Here is a 22,295-nt window from a genome sequence, read left to right as displayed (position 1 = left end):
AAGGTTCTTTATAATTCTTCACATTACAATTACTAGGAAAGTGAGAAAAACAAACGAAAAGTGAAAATGTCTTTTTGTTTATCATATGACATCTCAGTCCTGATGCAGTACACACATCACACGATATAAGTACAAGAAAATAAAGCTATTATAGTCTCTAACCTTTTTTTATTTTTTATTTTTTATTTTTGTTTAAACTGTCCATTCTTTCCGATGAAACTACTCACATGCAAAAGAAAGGAGTAATGCTAGAGGTATTGTTGGTGGCTTCCGTTGGTTTTAGTATGTATTTTTTTATGTGTTTTTTTTATAATTATTTTTTATATAAATTTTTTTAATATTTTTTAATATTTTAAAAAATAAAATAAATTTATAATATTATTAAAAAATACTTCCTTAATCATGAAGTAAAAAAAATTATTAAAAAATACTTCCTTAATCACGAAGTGAAATAAAAAAATAATTTTTTTTTTACTTCATGATTAATGAAGTATTTTTTAATAATATTATTATTTTTTATTTTTTTTAAATATTTAAAATTGTTAAAAATTTTTATATAAAAATAATTATAAAAAAAACATATTAAAAAACACATGATAGAGCCAGCGATGACTCCCAGCGAGAGCCGGTGGCTCTATCATTTTCCAAAGAAAAGTTAGGGGTTGTCTGACAACATAGATGGTTTCTCTCATTTCTTTCAATCTTAAAATTTTTCACTTTATTTTCTTTTTGAATATTACTCAAACATAAAAATTTTTAATTTTTAATTTTTTCATCTAATTATTAGAATATTGATATTGGCTTAACCAAATGCCAGACAAGTCTAAATTTTGACTAAGGTTTTTTAAAATTAATTGTATTGAACTAGTCAAAACTATATTTGATGATTTACTGTTTATCAACCAAAATAATATTTTATTAAAAAATATTCTCACTTTTCTCACTCACTCCCACGTCTCCTCTCTCCCTTCCTTCTCTTTCTTTTCCTTTATTTTTCATGTTAAATAATTTATTTGGACAATAAAAATTAAATTATTAATTAATATATGGAGTGTATTTGTAAAATATAAAAATAAAAAAAATTATTAAAATATATAATATTATATTATTATTTTGACTTTAGAATGATTAGTCCAATGTAGATTAACCTCTTTAAAAGTTTTGACTTTAGCCAAAGTATGTACTTCTTGGTGATGTATCATCCTCAGCCAATTGTCCTAACTTTCCTATACTCGACAATACTCACGTGCTGGCTGAATAATCAATTCCAGAAAAATAGCTCCCCTCAATGGCAGAATCTATACTATTCATTTATTTTTATTGTTATTTGGAGCAATGCAAAGGTAGGGCATTGCAAAAAAATATGTAATATGGTCTGTCCGTAAGATCCGATCTAACCAGATTCGAAAAAGTGATTTGAAATAGCTTGCGGGTCGAATCCGTTGAAACCGACTACACGTTTTCACAATTGATCTCAAACCCTAATTGCCATCCCTCCCCATTTCTCTCTGTCATCATAACCACTTGCAGTCAATTTAAAGCATGAGTTGGAACATGTTATACGGATTGTTGATCCATTGTTCAACCACAAGGTAAATTCTCAGTTTTATGCCAATTTGGAAAAACAAAACAATACATTTCATCGCGGAAAAAAACCAAACCTTATAAACTACACGAACGAACGAAATTAAATTGAAGAAGAAAATCAGAGCTTGCTTGCATCAACTGTGAGGAGCTCGGTCCAAGCATCATCCAAGAATCCCCATAAAACCCATATCGGATGCTTTGCAAAAAATGCCCATTTCATCGCGGGTTCGATGAAAACCAAAGTCACTCACGAGGGCCACAGCTAGAGCCAGTAGGATCTACACATCGATGTCATCGAACGCAGCTGCAACCATGACGAGCTTTCCCACTCTATTACGGTTGACGTTAAGGTTTCATTTCGACTTCCCCTGTTAGTTCCTCTCACTCTCGCTTTCTCTCTGCGTTTGTGTCCTTGCACCTCTTTCAAACTCGATCTCACATTAATTTCGTTTGTATCTCGATCTCTTGAGAATAAAAGTTTTATTACTCATCAAACTTGGGTTGGGTCGGGTCGGGTCAGTCCTAAACACTACTCGGGTCAGTTGGTGCTCACCCTTATGCAAAGGTAAAATAAGTAGAAATTCTATTTGCCCCATTATTTTGATATCTCATGTATCTTAATGTTTTTTGATGCATTTGGTAAGAGAATTCCACTTTCATTACCTCTATGTTCTCATTTTTCCATTAATTTATTTATTCATTTCCATGGAAGGATGCATCAACTCAGACATTCTCAACCAAAGTTAAAAAGCATGCTAACAAAGTGTAAATGTCTGGTTTATTGTAAGAGGAGCGAGCATGCATAAACATCAGTTGTGTAGGATCCATAGCATTAAATACATGACGACATATGCTTGGTGAATTTAGTTGTTTTTTCCTCAAATTATATACAAAAGAGAATAGCATCTCATGACTGGTTAACCACCAAGAATATACAAAAAAAACTACAACTACTCTTCCCCATGCCCCACCATATATACTTGCTCCTGAGCAAAAAAAATAAAAAAAACACTAATGGACCACAGAACTCAGAAAGGCCAATTCATGTGGCCAAGAACCAAAACCTACACTTCAAATCAAAACTTTATTCTGGTCAATAGGGGTAAGTAGTATTATTAATCAATAATGATGATGGAAGATTTTAGATACTGATTTATATAAAGAGAGCATGATCTTGGGGTAGTGATGTCTTTTTGATCACTTGAAGGGTATTTGCTTAAAATGATCCAAGCAAGACATGCTTTATAACAGCACATAAGAATATATATCTCATCATTATAATTTTTTATATAAAATATAATAAATAATTTAATTTTTTAAAATTTTTAAATAATAATAAATTTAAAAAATAATATTTTAATAATATTTTATTTAACTTATTTCATTTTATCTCATTTCTATATTCAAACCAGCCACTAGGAAATTTTCAGAATTTATTTTTGTTTTTGTTTATTTAATTTTGAATATAGCCTTTCCTTCATATTGTAGAAAGACCGAGAGAGAGAGAGAGAGAGAGAGAGATTGGCAGCCTCTTCTGAGGAGTGAGGACTGCGGACTGCGGACTGCGGAGGACTCAGATTGCCCAAAACTTGGCGCCTCAAAGCTTTTCCCAATCCAAACACCCGACAAAAAACCGAATGCAACTTTTCCCTTCTTTCTTTCTCACCCTTTGTTCACCAGTGCTACCACTTCTATCTCTATGCCTTCCTCATTTACATCTCAACCATCCATGAACACCTTCATCTTCTTCCTCGCCTAGATTAACATAATCAAACCCAAGTTCATTTCTTTCCATCTGGATTTTCGATTTCATCTTCTGGGGTCTTCTTCGTTTTTTTTTGTCGTCGTCTTCTTCTTCTTGTACGTCTGTCATGGATGCGTCGTGTGTGACATCTCCGCTTTGCACGTGGTTGGTCGCTACTTGCATGTCGGTCACGTGCGGCGCAGACCACTCCGCGTGCCCGTCCATGTTCGGTTCCAGCAAGAGACAGAGCAAATGGGCTCGCGGCAGGAGGAGGGTCTTGTCCAAATGCAGCTCCGAACCTCGGACGGGCTCGATTTCCTCCCTGTGTGGATCGAGCATTCAGGGCCTTATGAGCTCCTGCCTCGCTTTCGAACCCTGTCATGAGTACTATAGCTCCAAGGGCCTTTCTTCTTTGGGATTTTACTCTCTGTTCGGATCCAAGAATGTTCATCTGAATCGTAGACAGAGGAGTTTGAATCGACCACCCCATTCCGGTATATTCTTTCTGCGATACCCTTCAAGTTTGAGCCTTTATTGTTGACTTTTTTATTTATTTATGTATTAAAATTAACTTCGATTACTCTCTTTATATTTATTCAGTAAATTGAAAACCTGGGATTTTGTTAACATTTGATTCATTTCCCGTTTGATCTTCTTGTGATTTGTTCTGGATTTTCTTAGAACATTTTTATTTTTCCATTTACTTTTTTTATAAGTAGTTTTTCCATTTGCTTTGTGTAGTGTGGAAATTTGGTTTTGTTCCCGTTTCCTCTGGTTGCACACTGTGAAAAGACTAGAAATGATGAAGGATTTTAATAATTGGGTCTAATATTACGTTGTGTTGGCTGGGAAGTTCACTTCAGTTTCGGTTATGGAGCTGTTTGGCTATTGGAAAATAGGTTCTTCAATATTAGTACCGCAGGACTTCTCTCTCTCTCTCGTGAGAACTCACTACCCTAAACGAGGTTCATTTACCAGTTTTGTAACAGTTGAATGGATATATTTGGAGTTATTATTGGTAATCCAGCACAACTTAGGTTGTTTCTTTTTTGATAAGTAATTAGACTTCAATCAAAGGCACAATCCAAGTACAACATTGGTTGTTTCTAGTTGCACAGTGTAACTATCTTTTTTTTGACATATAAGAAAAGTTTTATTGAGACAAGTAAATAGGTATAGCCCAAGTACACATGAAGTATACAGATGCGGAAACCTAGTTACATGTTAGGAACTACAAAAAAAAAAGAGGAAATCATGGACACTAGTTCCATTGAATACAATGGCTGAAGCCCAAAGAAATAAGGTGTTGAAAAAGAAACATCTAAGTTCGTCCACTGAGCGTTCCTTATCTTCAAAACATCGCTCTTTCCTCTCAAACCATATACACCACACAAGACCATAAAGGGATCATGTTCCAAACAGTGGCAATTTGAGAGTTACCCCTAAGACCTCTCCAACAAGCGAAAAGATCCACTACCCTCCTAGGCATCGCCTACGCCACTCCAATCCTATTAAAGACCTCACACCATAACACCCTTGCCATCTCACAATGAAGTAACAAATGATCCACTGATTTGACACATTTTTTTACATGTAGCACTAATCCATGACAGTTAGTCCACGCTTCCTAAGATTGTACAAGGTCAGAATTTTCCCAAGAGAAGCTGTCCAACTAAAGAAAGCAACCTTACTTCTCCATATACACTTCCAAGGAAAAGAGTGCACTACATTCGGACTAGACAGCGGCTTGTACATAGAGCGAACTGTGAACTTCTTATTTATGGTATGAATCCAAACCATCTAATATTTTCCCACACTCCCACACCATGTTTACCTCTAACCTCATTAGAGCACCAACACCCCCAAGCACTCCCATATTTGGAATCAATCACAACCCTCCATGAAGTCTCACTTTCTTGATGATACCTCCATAACCACTACCCTAAAAGGAATTTATTGAAGGTCCTCAACTCCACACGACAGTGGAGAAAAAATCTTATCCCAACTAAATCCAGATGGAACATGGCTTCCTCCCCAATACCTCCCTATAAGAAATCTCAAAACATCTTTACATTCCTATTAGCCACGCCAACTGGTAGAGGAAATAATGAGAGAAAATATGTAGGGAGATTAGAAAGAGTGCTTTTAACTAAGGTGATTCTTTCCCCTTTTGACAAGTACAACCTCTTCTATGTTGCCAGCCTTCTCTCTACCTTCTCAATCACCCAATCCCAAATTGCTCTTGCCTTAAACACAGCCCCCAAAGGGAGACCAAGATATCTTATTGGCAGTGAAGAAACCTAACAATCGGGTTTGGTCCCGATTGGATAGATTCCTGGTATCACCTTCGTGGGAGGCTCACTTTCCGGAGGTGTATCATGAGAGACTTTCAAGGATTTGCATGTTGTGAAGTAATCCCTCAGTTTTTTCATCTAATAGTCTGAAGAAAATTAAACTCAGGTGGTTTCTTGTCATAACACATTCACGAAATGGAAGTTCTAGCTGCGAAGTACAAAACATTGTGACTCTTCATTCTTCAATTGATAGTATAATGCTTCTCCCTCTCTCTGGTGAATGCCTTGGTTACTTGACTTAGGTGCACTAGTCCTGATTGTTATATAGTCATCAGCCTTACTGGCAAATTCCCACTTTCTCTGGTCAGTGAGATGAATGTTGCAGGCTTGCAGCAGTCCTGTCAATTCAAACCCTAATGCTGATATTTGTTCTTTGATTATGGACTAAGTTCCATATTCAAACCAATCTTGGTAGTCATAATCATAGGCTTCACTTAATCAGTTGTTAAAATTGTGTTGTTTTGATGCACAAGTCTTATTTGATAAAGCTTTAAATTTATAAAGTTGTGATGATGTAATAACTACATTCACGTGCCACCTCTGCTGAATTTATTAATACTCTAGGGGAAGCCATGGCTGTAGCTGTGCAACCTGCAATGGAAGTCGCAACAAGAAAGAAACCTCTCACAAAGCAAAGGCGAGTGGTTGTGACAGGGATGGGTGTGGTGACCCCACTTGGTCATGAACCAGATGTCTTCTACAATAATTTGCTTGAGGGTGTCAGTGGTATAAGTGAGATCGAGGCTTTTGATTGTGCCCAATTTCCAACGGTAAACCATATTTCAGCTATCTCTTCATCTGGTGCTCACTTTTCACCTTGTGCTTAATATTATTTCTTTCCCTAGAGAATTGCTGGAGAGATCAAGTCTTTTTCTACTGATGGATGGGTTGTGCCCAAACTTTCCAAGAGGATGGACAAATTCATGCTTTACTTGCTTACTGCTGGCAAAAAAGCCTTGGCAGATGGTGGAATTACAGAAGATGTAATGAATGATTTAGATAAAGCAAAATGTGGAGTTTTGATTGGCTCGGCAATGGGTGGAATGAAGGTAACATCATTCCTCAGCACAAGATATCATTAGAATTAACAAGGTTGAACATATTAAAATTGGTAAGAACTTTCAGTTGCTAATATTCAATTTGATAGGAAGTGCATTCTGAGAACTGTAAGTTGTAGTCACATCTGCTTAGTGTTGGTATAGCACGCTTAAGCGCACAGCACAAGAGTCAAGGGCAAAGCACTTCACATACCAAAAGCAAAGTGCACTTACAAAAGCACGCTTTTTGGCACTTTTTGTGTGAGCTTAAAGTGCAGAAAAGCACAATTTTGTTAAGTTTGTTTTTTTTAGAAAAATTTATAAAAATCAGTTCAAGACCCAGAAAATGATGTAATAAAATATTCTTAAATATTAAGCTGGTATATTTACGTACCATGGCGCCACATTGGCTCAAGTGATGTATATGCTTTGAACCCAATATATTAAGTCCAAGTTGGCTTTCTGGATGGGTTGATGTTTGATTGCTTATGTTAGCATAGAAGTCAATAGCTACATAATTCTTGAACTGTTTTAGTCTTGGACTTTTGGATATATTTTGATTGAACCATGTAATTTATTTTATTATGGCTATCAAATTCTTAGATGTGTATATTTAGCAGAGCATAAGAGAATTATATAAAACGTTATGTTTAAATTTTGTAATTAGTTTATTACTTGATTTTTATATTGCATAATACTCTAATAAATTGAGTTATTAGGCTAAATATAATACCATTTTGCTTTTTAAAGTTTTTTTTTTTTTTTCCATTTTATGGATTTTTTGTTATTATTTATCATTTTTAAAAATGTGAGCATTTCAGGCGGCCCTTGTGCTTATCGCCTAGGCTCTAGACAACATTTGGCACTCAAGTGTGCCAGCGCTAGCGATTTCACGAACACTACATCTGCTACCTATATGGTTTCCTACTAAAGTGGAACTTTTAATTTATCTGAAACCATGACAGGGAAAGCAGATTGATTCTGCAATTTAGCTTATTAATTCTGTAGTCTGGCATATTGATTGCTTACTCCTTTTAGGTGTCCTTTGTATTTTGAACAGGTTTTTAATGATGCAATTGAAGCTTTAAGAGTTTCATACAAGAAGATGAATCCTTTCTGCGTACCTTTTGCAACTACAAATATGGGTTCTGCCATGCTTGCAATGGATCTGGTCAACTTAATATTTTTTCAAATTTGTGATATGCCCTGATGAGAGCTGCAGTTATGGAGTTGACCTTCTAACAGCTCATTACTTAAAAAATTGCAGGGATGGATGGGCCCAAACTATTCTATCTCTACTGCTTGTGCTACAAGCAACTTTTGTATATTGAATGCAGCAAACCATATAACTAGAGGTGAAGCTGTAAGTGTCTTGCATTCAACACTCCCTCTGCCACAGAAGTGTGCAAGTCTCTCATATTATTTAGTCTCTTGTTTGTATTTTTCTGTCAAATGATTTGTTTGTAAGGTCCAACCTTGAAAAGAAAAACTAATAATCAAATAAATCTAAATATAAGCTGCAATCCAACATTGTAATGCAGGATGTGATGCTTTGTGGTGGCTCAGATGCGGCAATCATACCTATTGGTATCTCCTGTGTACTTTCCCTATTTTAAATTTATCTCAGAATATGCCAACTTTTAATATCATGAAGTTTACATAACATGTCTTCTACTCGTTACTGCAGGCTTGGGAGGTTTTGTGGCTTGCAGAGCACTTTCCCAGAGGAACACTGATCCTACAAAAGCTTCACGCCCTTGGGATATTGTATGTTACCAGCAATCCTATTGGTTCCGTGTCTTCATTTTCTCCTTTTTTTCATTGCTTACTTCTGTGGAATTTTATAAAATATTGTTTGAAGCGTGAAATAATTAATGATTATAAGAATACATGCGGAACTCTCCCTTATTTTAAAAGTGACTAAATTTCAAGCGATTCCTTCAAACTACCATATTGTATTATATATTGTGATGATTTCTGTGATTGATGTTTGAGGAAAGATACTAGAGATGGCAATTCTTGTCTGTTTTACTTGGTATTCTTGTGTATTACTTAACACTGATTTTTGTGTCATCAAACAGAATCGTGATGGATTTGTTATGGGGGAAGGAGCTGGGGTTTTGCTCCTTGAAGAATTAGAGCATGCTAAGGTATTCTCATTCAAACTCAAAAAGGCCATGTCCAACATGCATGTAGGCAGTTCCTTTTAGCCAGTGAGCTTTTCTTAGGGCCTCATTCTCTTTCAGATTATCGGCCATTATCTCCCTTGATCCCCTTTCGGTGGCATTTCTTTTGTCTCTCAAGTTCCTTCTAGTTTAAAAAATCAGTCATTCATTTGCATTTATCCAATTGGTATTCATGTCACGAGAGTGAATCATGAGATAACTTTTCATTGCACCATCCTCAACTAGTACTGCCTGTGATCTTTTTGTTTTTTGATAATTAAAAAAAAGTCATCTCATGATTCACTCTCTTGACATGAATACCAAGTGGATAAATGCAAATGAGCTGAGCTGAACTTGCTAATTCTATATTTTCTCACTCACTTAAGACTAATAAAGCCCAATCCTTTCCTAGTATAACATGTGATCAGGTTTTTCCTCTGGGTAATAATCCTATTGGCTAATTTCTAATTTTACAGAGAAGAGGTGCAAATATCTATGCCGAATTTCTAGGTGGAAGCTTCACTTGTGATGCTTATCACATGACTGAGCCACACCCTGATGGTAATGCACCTTCTCTTTGGTTCTTATTATGAAGCCCGTAAAACTGTTGTGTTGCTTTCATAATTCTCTTGTAATGGACATATCCTTCACCCACTCTTCTTTAGTTCTTTGGTTTCATAATATTTTTCAATCTTATTTATATGATGCTTCTCCTATATGATATTGTTTTTTTTGTCTTATCTCAACTCCTGTAATTTTTTTTTGATAAGTAAGAAAGACACTTTTATTCATCAAATGAAATAGGCGAAGCCCATGTACACAGGAAATATATAAACACTTAAGTAAATTGAGTTGCAGTGCATCAAATTTTTTTTTTTATCGGTTGCAGTGAATCAATTATAATCATGTACATTGCTATTTAGTACCCACAGTACTGATAGCAAAAGGTTATGGCACAGGAAGAGGCATAAAACCTGAAAATTAGTCATAATTGCAAAAAATTGAATGAATTAAACTATCTGGAACCGTTACCTTTAATGAAGTGATCTTTGTTAGAAAACCAACATGGTTGCCAACTTAGTTGGGTTGTAACAGCCAAGGTGCCAAGATGATGGGTCAAATTGGAGTAGATGTAATTATAAAATAGGTAATGCAAAAGTATCTTCTGTAAACATTTCTGTATGCAGTCCTATATTAATTGTTCTAATTTGGTCATGTTGCATCAGAAGTTGAGGCATGCTCTGTATGGAGATTTGCAGCTGAGCTTTCAGTTGTCCCTGCTTTTTCATGTCTAACACTTGTACTGATTTCGATCCTGACACTTGTGTTCATGTTTATCATCACTAAATTCTCTGAATAGATGACAAAAGGTTCAATTCCTAGTATTGGAACTTTACTTTTGACCTTATGTTGCCAGATTTGTTATTAGCATTTTTCAAATATTCGAAAAGTTCTAATCCAAAGTGTGTGAAATTCTTGACTTATTACATCCATAAATGCTAGAAACACTTCTTTTGAGCATGCATTTTCATTTCCTTCTCACTCAAGTTAACAGAGATATTTTATTGCTAACTGCTTAGAATGCCTTCCCAATTGGTTACCATGCTAAGAATTTAATGCTAGGAACTGTACCCAAACCATGACTTCTTAGCACTTTGCTACCTTGTATTCTTCCTTAATTTTATGGCGTAAATTGTAAATAATGTTGTCTCATACCAACTCAACAAGAAACAGTGAAAATGACCTGACAATACAATTTCTTCGAAACAGGGGCTGGTGTTATCCTCTGCATAGAAAAGGCATTAGCTCAGTCTGGGGTGTCTAGGGAAGATGTGAATTACATAAATGCACATGCTACTTCCACACCGGCTGGAGACCTAAAAGAATATCAAGCTCTTATTGCTTGTTTTGGCCAGAATCCTCAGGTAACTTGGATGTATAAAGTTTGTCCTTTATGACAATGGGCTCTAATATACCATATTGCAATTCTTGACAAGATTAGTGTATCATCATACTTAATATCTCTCTTTTTGACAGTTACTTATAAAAAAAAAAATTCTCTCCTTTTGACAGTTGAAAGTGAATTCTACGAAATCTATGACCGGTCACCTATTAGGAGCAGCTGGTGCTGTGGAAGCTGTTGCGGCAGTACAGGTAAACAATGTCTTTGATGCTGGGATTTAATTCATGGAACTTTTTTTTTTATGAAAAATTCTACTCATCATCCCCACACCACACACGACACATAATTTTTTAATTTTTTTCTCTTACCAAATGTGTGGTGTATGGATGATAAGTAGAAGAACTCAATTAATTTAGAAAGAATAAAACCAACAAAAATTAAAAAAATAATAAAAAAAAAAGAAAAAAAAAGTGTGGTGTGTGGGATAATGAGTAGCGAATTTTTTTTTTTTTTTTTTGATAAGTAATAATATTATGTATATTTATCAATAGGAGTAACCAAGTTCACTAGACGTATACAAAAAAAACACCTAGCCCATACAAGAAAGCCCATAATGACCCAAAAGCCCATGAAAACCTACCCAAAAAACACCAAACCCGAATTGGAAAACTATCATTACACCTCCCCGATCCCATCCCCTAGATTCCTTAAAACTAATCATCAACCCGAACATCACAAAGCCCTCCCTTTACCCTTCCCTCGACTTGAGCTACCTTCCTTAGTATCGTAGTTGATTGCCCATGAAAGATTCTTCAACTCCCTGCTTTTCTTAAACTTAGATTTGATTTCAAGCGCGTGGCTAGTCTTGATTGCAGTGAGTAGTGTTTTAAATTGGTCTTCATATTCTCCCTGTTCTCCATATGAAAGTCCCAGGGTTTGTAGAAACCCGTTATCTTCATTTAGAATCCAATCGGATGTTGAACCCGCTATATCGTTGATTGGAGGAAGATAAATTAGGGGAACGACATTATCCCCAGCCACAGTACTCGAATGCGCTCCCGACTCTAAACCTTCCTCCACATGGGGCACCAACGCCAATTCTGAACCTTCCCCCACACGAGGCACCAATGACAAATCCTTCCCGCCCAATGGTTGCTCAACATCTATATGGTTGTTGTCCCCTCCATTTGTTACCATTGCAAATTCCTCCCCTCTATCAACATTGTGTGTATTAGCTCCACACCTCGACGATCCTTGCTGTATTGCTTCCTCAAGAGGGGAAGCACTACCTTCTGTTGCCCCGTTTGCATCTTCTAAAAGAGGCTTGACTGTATCTTCCAAAATACTCGAGATCTTGGAGGGATTCTCGTCTTCAACTACAAATGAACCCTGGACAAAAGGACCAACTTCATCTGCAACTGGTGCCTGAGACCCTACAGCTCCCTCAGAAGGCATAGTGACATTGGTATGAACAAAGATGCCAGCGTCCAACGACCCTATCGTCGACACACCCTTTGTCTGCACACTTTCCGGCACACTTGGTAGCACACTTGTACCCACAACTAGGTCCAACCCCTTATCCACTTTAATCATTAGATCTCTTACATAATCCATAACTCCCTTCAATTGGGATTTGACATCTCACAAGACTCCCTCCAACTCACCCAATGTCACCTGAGATCTTTTGTCTCCTACAAGTGCATTGCTCTTTCTTACAAAAAGACCTATATAATTTCTGAAGCATCTTCTTTGTATTCCATTGAGCCACATCATCATTTCATTTTATTTTATTAATCTATCACAACTCTTCACATGCTAAAAAGGCTTTTTGTTGTATTGCCTTTATTACCAAAATAAACCCAGTCAATTTCTTACATCAAGATTTAAAAAAGATTCGAAGATGAAAATTTTCCTACCATTTCTGATTGCTAATTCAATAGGTAGGGAAAAAAGACTTTTTATTTTATAGTGGTTACAGATTTTGCAGTACTTGTCTTTATGGCTTTCCCACCACTTAACTTTTCTATCATTTTTGTTGTTACTTTTCTAGTAAAAGATTAAAATAAAGCAAGGTTTTCACCAAATACCCGCAACAGTTAAAGCGAGAGAGAGAACCCTAAACACCCAAGACCCGCCGCCACCCCTCCCCCACCCTAGTCGGTGTGTGGCATCTCACCACCTTAACAGACTTGGTCGACGGGCCTTGGCGCTGCTGCTGAGGGCCGGCCGGTGTCGGTCCTCCCTCCGGCTACTGGATTTCGTAGCTTCTGTCTTGGTTTCTGTCATCTGTGTAGTCCTTCTGTGTCGTCTGTTGCCGTCGTCTATCCTTGTCCCTGTCTCTGTCTCTTCGTCATTTGCCTTTGTCGCTAAAACCAGGTCTGTCTCTGTTTCCCTACATAAACGCTGCCACCCTCTCCCACTCTAGAACGGCGTGTGACCCCTCACCGCCGGCATAGATAAGGTCGACGGGCCTCGACGACTCCGCCGAGGGCCTTCCGGCGTTAACCCCCTTTTCGGCGACCGGGTTTTTTCGCAAAAACCGACCTGGATGAAGCTCTGCTCTTTTACTTTAAGAAGATGAAGTTGGGGCAGTAGGGAGCAGTGGACACAAAGGGATTTGACAATGACGACGCGTGATGTGGACTCGTCTCAGTTGGAAGGCGAGAGGTGGTTGAAAGTGGAATAAAAAAATTTTGTTTTTACTAAAGAGGGAAGAAATAATTTTCGTATTTCTAAACGTAACAAAATGATAGCTAAGTTCATGTGTCTAGAGAGGATGACAACTTCGTGGGTGGCTAAGGGGATTGAGGATTGTTTAGAACTTATATGTCATGAAGGTTTCTTCACAAAGTTAAGGATGGGTAATAGAATTTTTATCATTCAACATCATGCTAATGCAAGGGGCAGCTTTCTACAACTCTCAGAATTTTGGAATGGAAGGAGGAAATGATTGTTGGTGAATCCGGAGGGCGCTAATGGCATTGGATGGAAAGGCTTTCTGCAGTCCATTCGAAGTGTTACTGGGGAGTTTGGAAAAATAGTGGGAAGGCCCTCCTCAGTCAAAGGTGCTTCGTAGGCTGTGGTGTTGAGGTCATTGGCGGGTAGTCCGGTCGAGAACAGCTCAGCGGCAGAAGGAAAGAGTAAAGGCACTTGTAGGAGACAAAGGCCGTCAGGTGACATTGGGAGAGGTGGAGGGGGTCTTGTGGGATGTCAAAGCTCAATTGAAGGGAGTTATGGAGTATGCAAGAGATCTGATGATGAAAGTGGATAAGGGGCTGGACTTAGTCGTGAGTTTTGGCGGTGGGCTGAGCATGGATGAGGGAGGGCGGGGGGTAGATCCTTCGGTTTGAAGGCCACAAGTGTGTCGGCAAAGGGCGTTTCATCGCCGTCATAGATAAGGTCGTTGGACGCTGGCATCTTTGTCCATGCCAGTGTCACTATGCCTCCTGAGGGAGCTGTAAGACCTCAATTACCATATGCAAATGGGGTTGGTACTTCTGTCCAGGGTTCATCCTTAGTTGAAGATGGGGGACCCTCCAGGGTCTCGAATATTTTGGAAGAAACAGTCAAACCTCTTTTGGAAGATGCAAACAGGGTTACAAAAGGTAGTGCTTTCCCTTCCTGTGTTACGGAGGGAACAATAGGGCCAGACAAAGTGACACGACAAGGATCATTGGGGGGTGGTGCAAAGTCAAGCAATGTTGGTGGAGGGGAGGAACTTGTAATGGTGGCAAAAACAATGGACTTGTTGGTGCCTCATGTGGGGGAAGGTTTGGAATCGGGAGTGCAGTTGGGTACGGTGGCTGGAGATAATGTTGTTCCTTTGGTTTCTATCCCTCCTTTAAACGGTATAGCGGGTTCACCATCAGATTGGGTTCTGAATAAAGTTAACAGACTTCAACAAATCCTGGGGCTTTCATATGGAGAACAAGGAGAATATGAAGATCAATTTAAAGCTCTACTCATTGCGATTGAGGCGAGTCACGCGCTTGAAACCAAATCACATTTTAAGAAAAGCAGGGAGTTAAAGCGTCTTCTATGTTCAATCAACTACGATGCTAAGGGAGGTAGCTCAAGTCGAGGGAAGAATAAAGGGAGGGCATTGTGAAGACGATCTCGTTGTGGAATGTTCGGGTAGAGGATTAGTTTTATGGAAACAAGGGGTTGGGGTTGGGGAGGTGTATCCAATTCAGGCTTGGTGTATTTTGGGTAGGTTTCATGGGATTTTTAGGTCATTGGGGCTCTCTTGTATGGGCTAGGTGTTTTCTTCTATATGTCTAGCGTACTTGGTTACTCCTATTGATTTATATATATAATATTTTTACTTATAAACAAAAACTTTTCTAGTAAAAGTAAAAAAATTCTATTCATTTTATTATAGATATTGGCCTCGTTCGAATTGTGAATAGTAGTAAAATGGTTTGTCAATAGTAGTGAAATGGTTTGAGTTAATATGTTTTATGGAGTTTTGGGAAATGAGAGAGAAAAAGCTAAATAAAAATATTAGAAAGTTAAAATTTTATTAAAATATAATTTTAAATATAATTTTTGTTTTGGGATTTAAAAAAGTTGAATTGTTTTTTGTATTTTGTTTAGAAGTTTGGAAAAATTGTAATGATTAGGTAATGATTAGATGAAAAAGTTGAAGATTTGAAATTGAAAAGCGTTGGTGTGTTTGTGGTGTTTGGATATTGAGATGGAATGAGATGAGATGAGATGAGATGAAGACTTTGCTATCCAAACCAGGCTTGACTCTTCATTATTTACCACTTTGGCTTCCTCACCACTTAACTATTCTACTTTGAACTCTTTGTATGCTTACAAGTTTAATTTTGATATTTCTTGAGATACATAAATTTTGATGTTTATTGAGATATAAAAATTTCCCTTAATCAAGATTATTAGAATATTCTTGTAGTTTAGATTCTGCGACTGAAATTTTAGACAATTAGATGTGGTTTTGATAGTGAGTTGAGATGAAAGTTGAATAAAATATTGTTAGAATATTATTTTTTAATATTATTATTGTTTTGAAATTTGAAAAAGTTGAATTGTTTATTATATTTTATATAAGAATTTGGAAAAGTTGTAATGATGAGATGAGATGAGATGAGATGAAACGGTTCTTGTATCCAAACGAGACTAATGTATAATGGTCAAGAAATTATTCCATTGTGCAGGTCGACAACTAGTTTATCTTGTAATGGAGTGTCAGATAGTATTCAGAAAAGGGCTATTTGAATTATTTTTCTTTTTCCATTGGTAGGCATAGTCTCAATTCATGAAAAGCATACATAACAATTTGCAGTTCTGTGGTTGCTGACATGTTACTGTTTTTTCATATAAGGCGATACGGACAGGGTGGGTTCATCCAAATGTCAACCTGGAAAACCCAGACCAAGGCGTGGTTTGTTCCTTTTCATCCTTTGTCAATTTTTGTTAATGTCAAGATGTTCCCATAAAGTTGTTGGTTCCTTAACCATGATGATTTAACTTCAAACACTTACCTATAAAAAAATGGTTTAACTTTAAACATCAGATTATCTAACGTTGCAAACATCTCAATTCAGAACACAAATATGTTGGTGGGCTCACAGAAAGAGAGACTGGACATCAAAGCAGTGTTGTCTAATTCCTTTGGGTTTGGTGGTCACAATTCATCTATCATTTTTGCCCCGTACAAGTGACGATCTGGTGGGCTACTCCCACCTTGCTGTATGATGCTGAAGGTATGTAGGTTCCAAGGTATATGTCGTATCTGTATGCCGTGGAAATTTGGATGCGTGTGAGAGAGATAAAGCCAGATTCAAATTATACAAAACAGTTTCCTGTTCTTTTTGCTACATGATAACAATGGAGAGGCCACTCACCGCTGACATTTAGTTTGAGTACACACTTGTATGGATGATAACTTAAAAAAGAAAAATGTTTTGTTAAATTATCAGGACGTAGAAAAGTATTGTGCAGCTTTTACATGTGTTTCCTTGATCTGCTAGGAACTGAAACAAAGGTATGGAAACTGTAGTTAGTCAGATTTATTGGAAGTATTGATGGGTTGGCTACGTTGTGCAGTTGGGTGAGTACCTCAGGAAGTCTACCTTGTATCTGATCTTCTATTTGGTTGCTCGCATGGCCTCATGCAATCAAATTGGTTGGACATCTGGTAAGATGGCCCTTTGGATGGAGATGGAGATGGAGAGAGCTTCGGGATGGCCGATCTGGTAAGAGTATCATGCAATACTCTTGCTTTCGTTTTTCTTATAAGTTCTGTTTTTCTTTCATGGTAAAACTAGCCAAAGTAGGGCTTGACATACTTGATAAGATAACCGGCATTGAACCACCGTTACACTGCGCAATACTAGCCTTGCTAAAAGGTTTTTTTTTTTTTTAATCCTTTTGTATGTACAAGCAAATGGCTCACCTAATTTATTTTTATGGTCATTTGTAATGAATTTTTGAGTTGGCAGTTGATTAACCTCGTCTGTTCTACACAAGCGAATGCAAAATATTCCATTCTAGTCATGCAATGCTGTAGTTCATTTCCTTCCAAATTCTCAAATTTCTATCCTTTTTTTTCTTTTAGTCCTTGAACCGTAAGAAATAAAATAATTCGAGGTCAAGCAAGTTGTGGGTGTTCAAGCCTTCGCATTTCAAACTTGTGACCGGGTCTACATTTTCATGTTCACGGCCATTTCATTTATAGTAATTCTATATACAATTGTAAAGTACGTAAATGTCGCCTAATCACTTTAAAAAAAAGTGGGGTCTATTATTAAAAAAATTATTATTTTTTTTTCATATGGATCTCATATTTTATTCACTTTTTTCAAAGCGATTACGTGGCGTTGCACAAATCATAGTTGCAAATATATTTTCTTTCATTTATTTCTCAAACTAGTTTAAATTCGTTCACAAATTACTTGATTTAAAAAACATAAATGATTTATATTCTATCTTAGCATTATTTACAAATTCCAACAAATAAAATTAAGATTTTTGTTAATATCTTTATGTAGTCTATTATACATAAATTAATGATTATATTCATAACTAGTTGTGTACTTGAATGATTCACAGAAAGATTGTTACCTTAGATTATAGAGAAAAGAAGACAATATTGTATATGTAAGAGAACGAAGATTTGTGTACTTCTAAAATTTCAAATTGTCTTAATATTTATAATAGAATAATGTTAGTATGTCATCTCATTTTGTCATCTTATTTTGACCGTTCATATATTTAATTTTTTTTTAAATTTTTGTTTAAAATTTTTTTACTTACTAATTAAGAAAGCGACTATTAGTGTATAGATATATATATATATATATATATATATAAATTTCAAATATTTAAAATGTTAAAAAAATGTGACAAGGAAAAATGAAAAAAATAAAATAGATAAATTTTGCTTAGACGGCACGCCCAGCAGTTACTGCTGGGCGGGAACCCAACATTACTCTTTATGATATGACATTTCAAATCATTATAAATTTACATAATCAAATTCATGATAATTTAATGAAAGATTGCTCCTACTCCGAAAATTATATATGTTACAAATTTCTAAATATATGTTAAGTATATGTGCAAAGTTCATACATTATATGTCATGGATATAAATCTACAAATATTTTGCATAAGATTAGTCATTTAACTATATATATTATTATACAAGTTTAAACTTGGTGGTGTATAATGGCGGAGATAGGAATTAATTTTTTTGTTGGGGGTATAACAAGAAACACTATAAAACATAATTCAAGAAAGAAAAATACAAATATCTTCATCAACTTGAAGGTGTGTTTAAAGCTCTTTTAAGGTTGTAAAAAATTATAGTTTTCCTTCTCTCTTCAATGGAAAACACTATTTCATTCAGAATTAAGGTCAAGGAGAAGAGTAAGGTTAAATTACAAGGAATAAAAGATATAGACAAAAATTATACGTTTTCTTATTTAAATTTTGTTGGGGCATGTTTAAACACTTGGAGTATCTTAGGATTTTGTAAATAGTAATGGTTTGAGTAGAAATATTTTATTAGATTTTGGAAAATCAGAGAAAAAATTGAATAAAAATATTATAAAATTAAAAAAATTGTTTGAATATGATTTTTTTTATACTATTTTTGTTTTGAAGTTTGTAAAGGTTGCATTGATTTTTGTGTTTTGTTTTGAAGTTTACAAGAGATGTATTAATTTTTGTGTTAGGATAATGATTAAATGAAAATGTTTGAGTTTTTTTGTTTACCCACAAAATGTATTAGTTTTTGTTTACCATTGCGCGTGCACTCATCAAAGAAGTACACCCACAACATGCTTTTTTCAAAAGAAATATTTTAACCACAAATAAATTTCACATTAGGAAATTCACAAATAGACATAGTTTGATGTAGTTTGATAGATTGTAAAGTTATTTTTATTAAAAAATAAATATAATGTATCATATGAAATCATATCAATTTGTAGATTTATTTTTATGAACTCTTTTTGTAACTGTATCGCTTCTATTTCTTAGAGTATTGGTATTGGCTTCATCAAAGCCATCTCCAAAATTTGATAAAAATACATGTTTTCCATAAGTTCCCTTTGGAGCCATAATCCCACATTAGATTAGTCATTAAATTCATCAAAATAATAATATAATATAATAATTTATAAAAAAAATATTTTACAATTACACTAATAATATGTTAATTAATAATTTTTATCTTCAAGCTCATCCACGGTGAAGACTACTATCACGTAGTCAACAATTCTTCGAAACAATGTGTGCAAGCTACAATCATGCAGTCAAATCTTGAGCTGAGGAGTTATAGCACTCCAATGCAGACGCTTTTATCGATATATATTACTAGCAATAGGTAACGCCTAAGGGATGTTTGCTTAATTTTTTTTTATCTAGTGATTGAAGAAATGTTTTTTTAATGATTTTGTGAATTATTTATTTATTTTAAAAATGTTTATGATGATTAAAAAAATACATGAAAAAAAAGAAAAGAAAAATAAAAAAGTGAAATACACATTTAGGACATATTTTCGGGTTACTTTTTCGTTAGTTGTAGCAATTCTCTTTAGTTAATTAAGAATATTATCATATTTAAATTATGTTAAAACTCTAATTATTTATATAGTTATACTTTTTTAAAAATATTTAACAAAATTTCATCATTTATTTAATGATGAAATATTAGTATTTTATAAATTAAATTTGATAATTTATTTATGATATGATATTTATATGTTAATTATCTATTTTAAATTAATTTAAATTAGTATTTAAATTTTTACCATTTGATCAAATTTAGAGAGTTATGATTAAGGGTTAGATTTAAATCCTAAAAAGTTTCATTTTCATCTCGCTTTCTCTTTCTCCTTTTCTCACCCCCCCCTTTTTTTTTTTACCTAGTGATTAAGGAAGTGTTTTTTAATGATGTTGTGAATTTTTTATTATTTTTTAAAATGTTTATGATGATTAAAAAAATACATGAAAAAAATAAAAATAAAAATAAAAAAGTGAAATACACATTTTCGGACTACTTTTTTGGTAGCTGTAGTAGTTCTCTTTAGTTAATTAAGAATATTATCATATTTAAATTATGTTAAAGCTTTAATTATTTATATGGTTTTACTTTTTTAAAAATATTTAACAAAATTTCTTTATTTATTTAATGATGGAAGATTAGTATTTTATAAATTAAATTTGATAATTTATTTTTGATTTGATATTTATATGTTAATTATCTATTTTAAATTAATTTAAATCAGTATTTAAATTTTCACCATTAATCAAATTTGGAAAGTTATGATGAAGGGTTAGATTTAAATCCCAAAAAATTTCTTTTTCCCTCATTTTCTCTTTCTCCCTCTCTCTCATTCCGCTCAGCCACGACTTCTCTCTCTCACCCGATCTCCTCCCTCAAGCAGCCGTGCGCCACCGTGGGTGTCACCGACCTCGTCACCGGCTTCCCCTCACGCCGGCGAGCAAATCCCACCGTCGAAGCCCCTTGGCAGCTCCTCCCTTCGCCGCACGCGAGCAACTCGAAATGAGTCTCAACGGTTGCGCCACTGCACCACCACCATCGAGCTCCTCTTCCTTCGACGACCACCCCCATGGACCCAAGCTACCGTCGAAGCCCTCATGGCAGCCCTCGTCTCCTCGCAACTCCCTCTCCCGAAATGGGTCTATCAGTTTATTGATCATTACATATAATTCAATTAAGATATTGTATGAGGTGATTTTGTGATCTGTTGTGGTATTTTTTAATAACTTTTGTGATATTTTGTGGTGATTTTGTGAAGAGGATTGCTGTGAGGATGTAGAGATTGACGAAGAAGGGAAGCATAAAAAAAGAATATTGTTTATCATTATTCATTACTGTTCATCTTACTATTCATCAGACGATACACACTTTTAAATATAAGGACAGAAGCGTCAGATCGGCTAAAAGGTTAGTTAGCATTCTAGTATAGTAAGGTCGGCAAGGACAGAAGCGTCAGATCGGCTAGACGACAGTAATTAATTTGTTCATATTTTATTATTATTTTTCTGTTTGTGCTATTTATTTGATTCAGCGAATGCGCTGATCTCTAGAATGTGCTTGGTTACTTTGAAATTAGTGGTACTTGTGTAAAATCCTGTATGGCGTAAGATTTTCTAATTGATAAAAAAAAGCACGTTTGCCATATCTGTCAAATTGAAGAAAAAAATAAAGTGTAATTTCGAATATTAAAATAGTCTAATGTATAAGAATAAAATTATTATTTATTTATGTTCATCATTTATTATGAAATTTAAATTATATTAAAAATTCAAATTAATTAGATAGTTTTTTTCTCTTAAAAATATATAGTAGAATTTTATCATTTATTTAATGATGAAAAATTAGTATTTTATAAATTGAAGTTAATTTTAAGTGTATGATAGAATATTTATATTTTAATTAACTATTTTATGTTAGCTTAAATCAATATTTAAACTTTTACCGTTAGATTAAATTTGAAGATTAAAGATGAATAGTTGGAATTTAAAACCCAAAAATCAATATTTTTCCTTACTTTTCCTTTCTCCCTCTCATTCCTCACACACGATTGTGGTATTATGTCGCATATTGGCATTCACACGGACAAACCCAAAAGGAAACAGAAAAATAAAACAAACATGTGAAAAAAAAAGACCTATTTACTGTTCATAATTAATGTTTATAAACAGTAACATCAACAATAATAAGATATACGAAAAAACCATGCGAAGAAAAAAAAAATTTTATTTACTATTTATTACTGTTGATAAAAGTAATAAATAGTAATAGATATAGGCGCTTTTAAGTAATAAAAAGATATATATATATATATATATATATATATTTATATGCAAAATTTATATTGGCTGGACTTTTAATAAAGCAAATGCTCTTATCGTCAACTTTCTAATTTGGTTCAACCGAATCAGCCAGTTTGGGCAATCAAACACATGGCAAAAGCGCAAACCCAAACACTTTTATCGGGCCTG

At 34.8% G+C, this 22,295-nt stretch overlaps 1 protein-coding gene across 1 annotated transcript; it reads left to right on the top strand.

The window, feature by feature from the left end:
• Positions 1 to 3,079: 3,079 nt before the first annotated feature.
• On the top strand, positions 3,080 to 17,312 carry LOC108980435 (3-oxoacyl-[acyl-carrier-protein] synthase II, chloroplastic-like). The gene is made up of 14 exons (XM_018951361.2): positions 3,080 to 3,825; positions 6,250 to 6,455; positions 6,531 to 6,734; positions 7,783 to 7,893; positions 7,990 to 8,085; positions 8,264 to 8,309; positions 8,410 to 8,489; positions 8,804 to 8,872; positions 9,364 to 9,448; positions 10,658 to 10,812; positions 10,961 to 11,041; positions 16,138 to 16,197; positions 16,361 to 16,519; positions 16,863 to 17,312. The coding sequence occupies exons 1-13, from the start codon at positions 3,459 to 3,461 to the stop codon at positions 16,475 to 16,477; spliced, it is 1,677 nt and encodes a 558-aa protein (XP_018806906.2). The 5' UTR covers positions 3,080 to 3,458; the 3' UTR covers positions 16,478 to 16,519; positions 16,863 to 17,312.
• The last annotated feature ends 4,983 nt before the right edge of the window (positions 17,313 to 22,295 follow it).

The sequence above is a fragment of the Juglans regia genome, chromosome 1 (assembly GCF_001411555.2).
Source record: "Juglans regia cultivar Chandler chromosome 1, Walnut 2.0, whole genome shotgun sequence".
NCBI lineage: Eukaryota > Viridiplantae > Streptophyta > Magnoliopsida > Fagales > Juglandaceae > Juglans > Juglans regia.
This window is presented reverse-complemented; position numbering and strand designations above follow the sequence as displayed.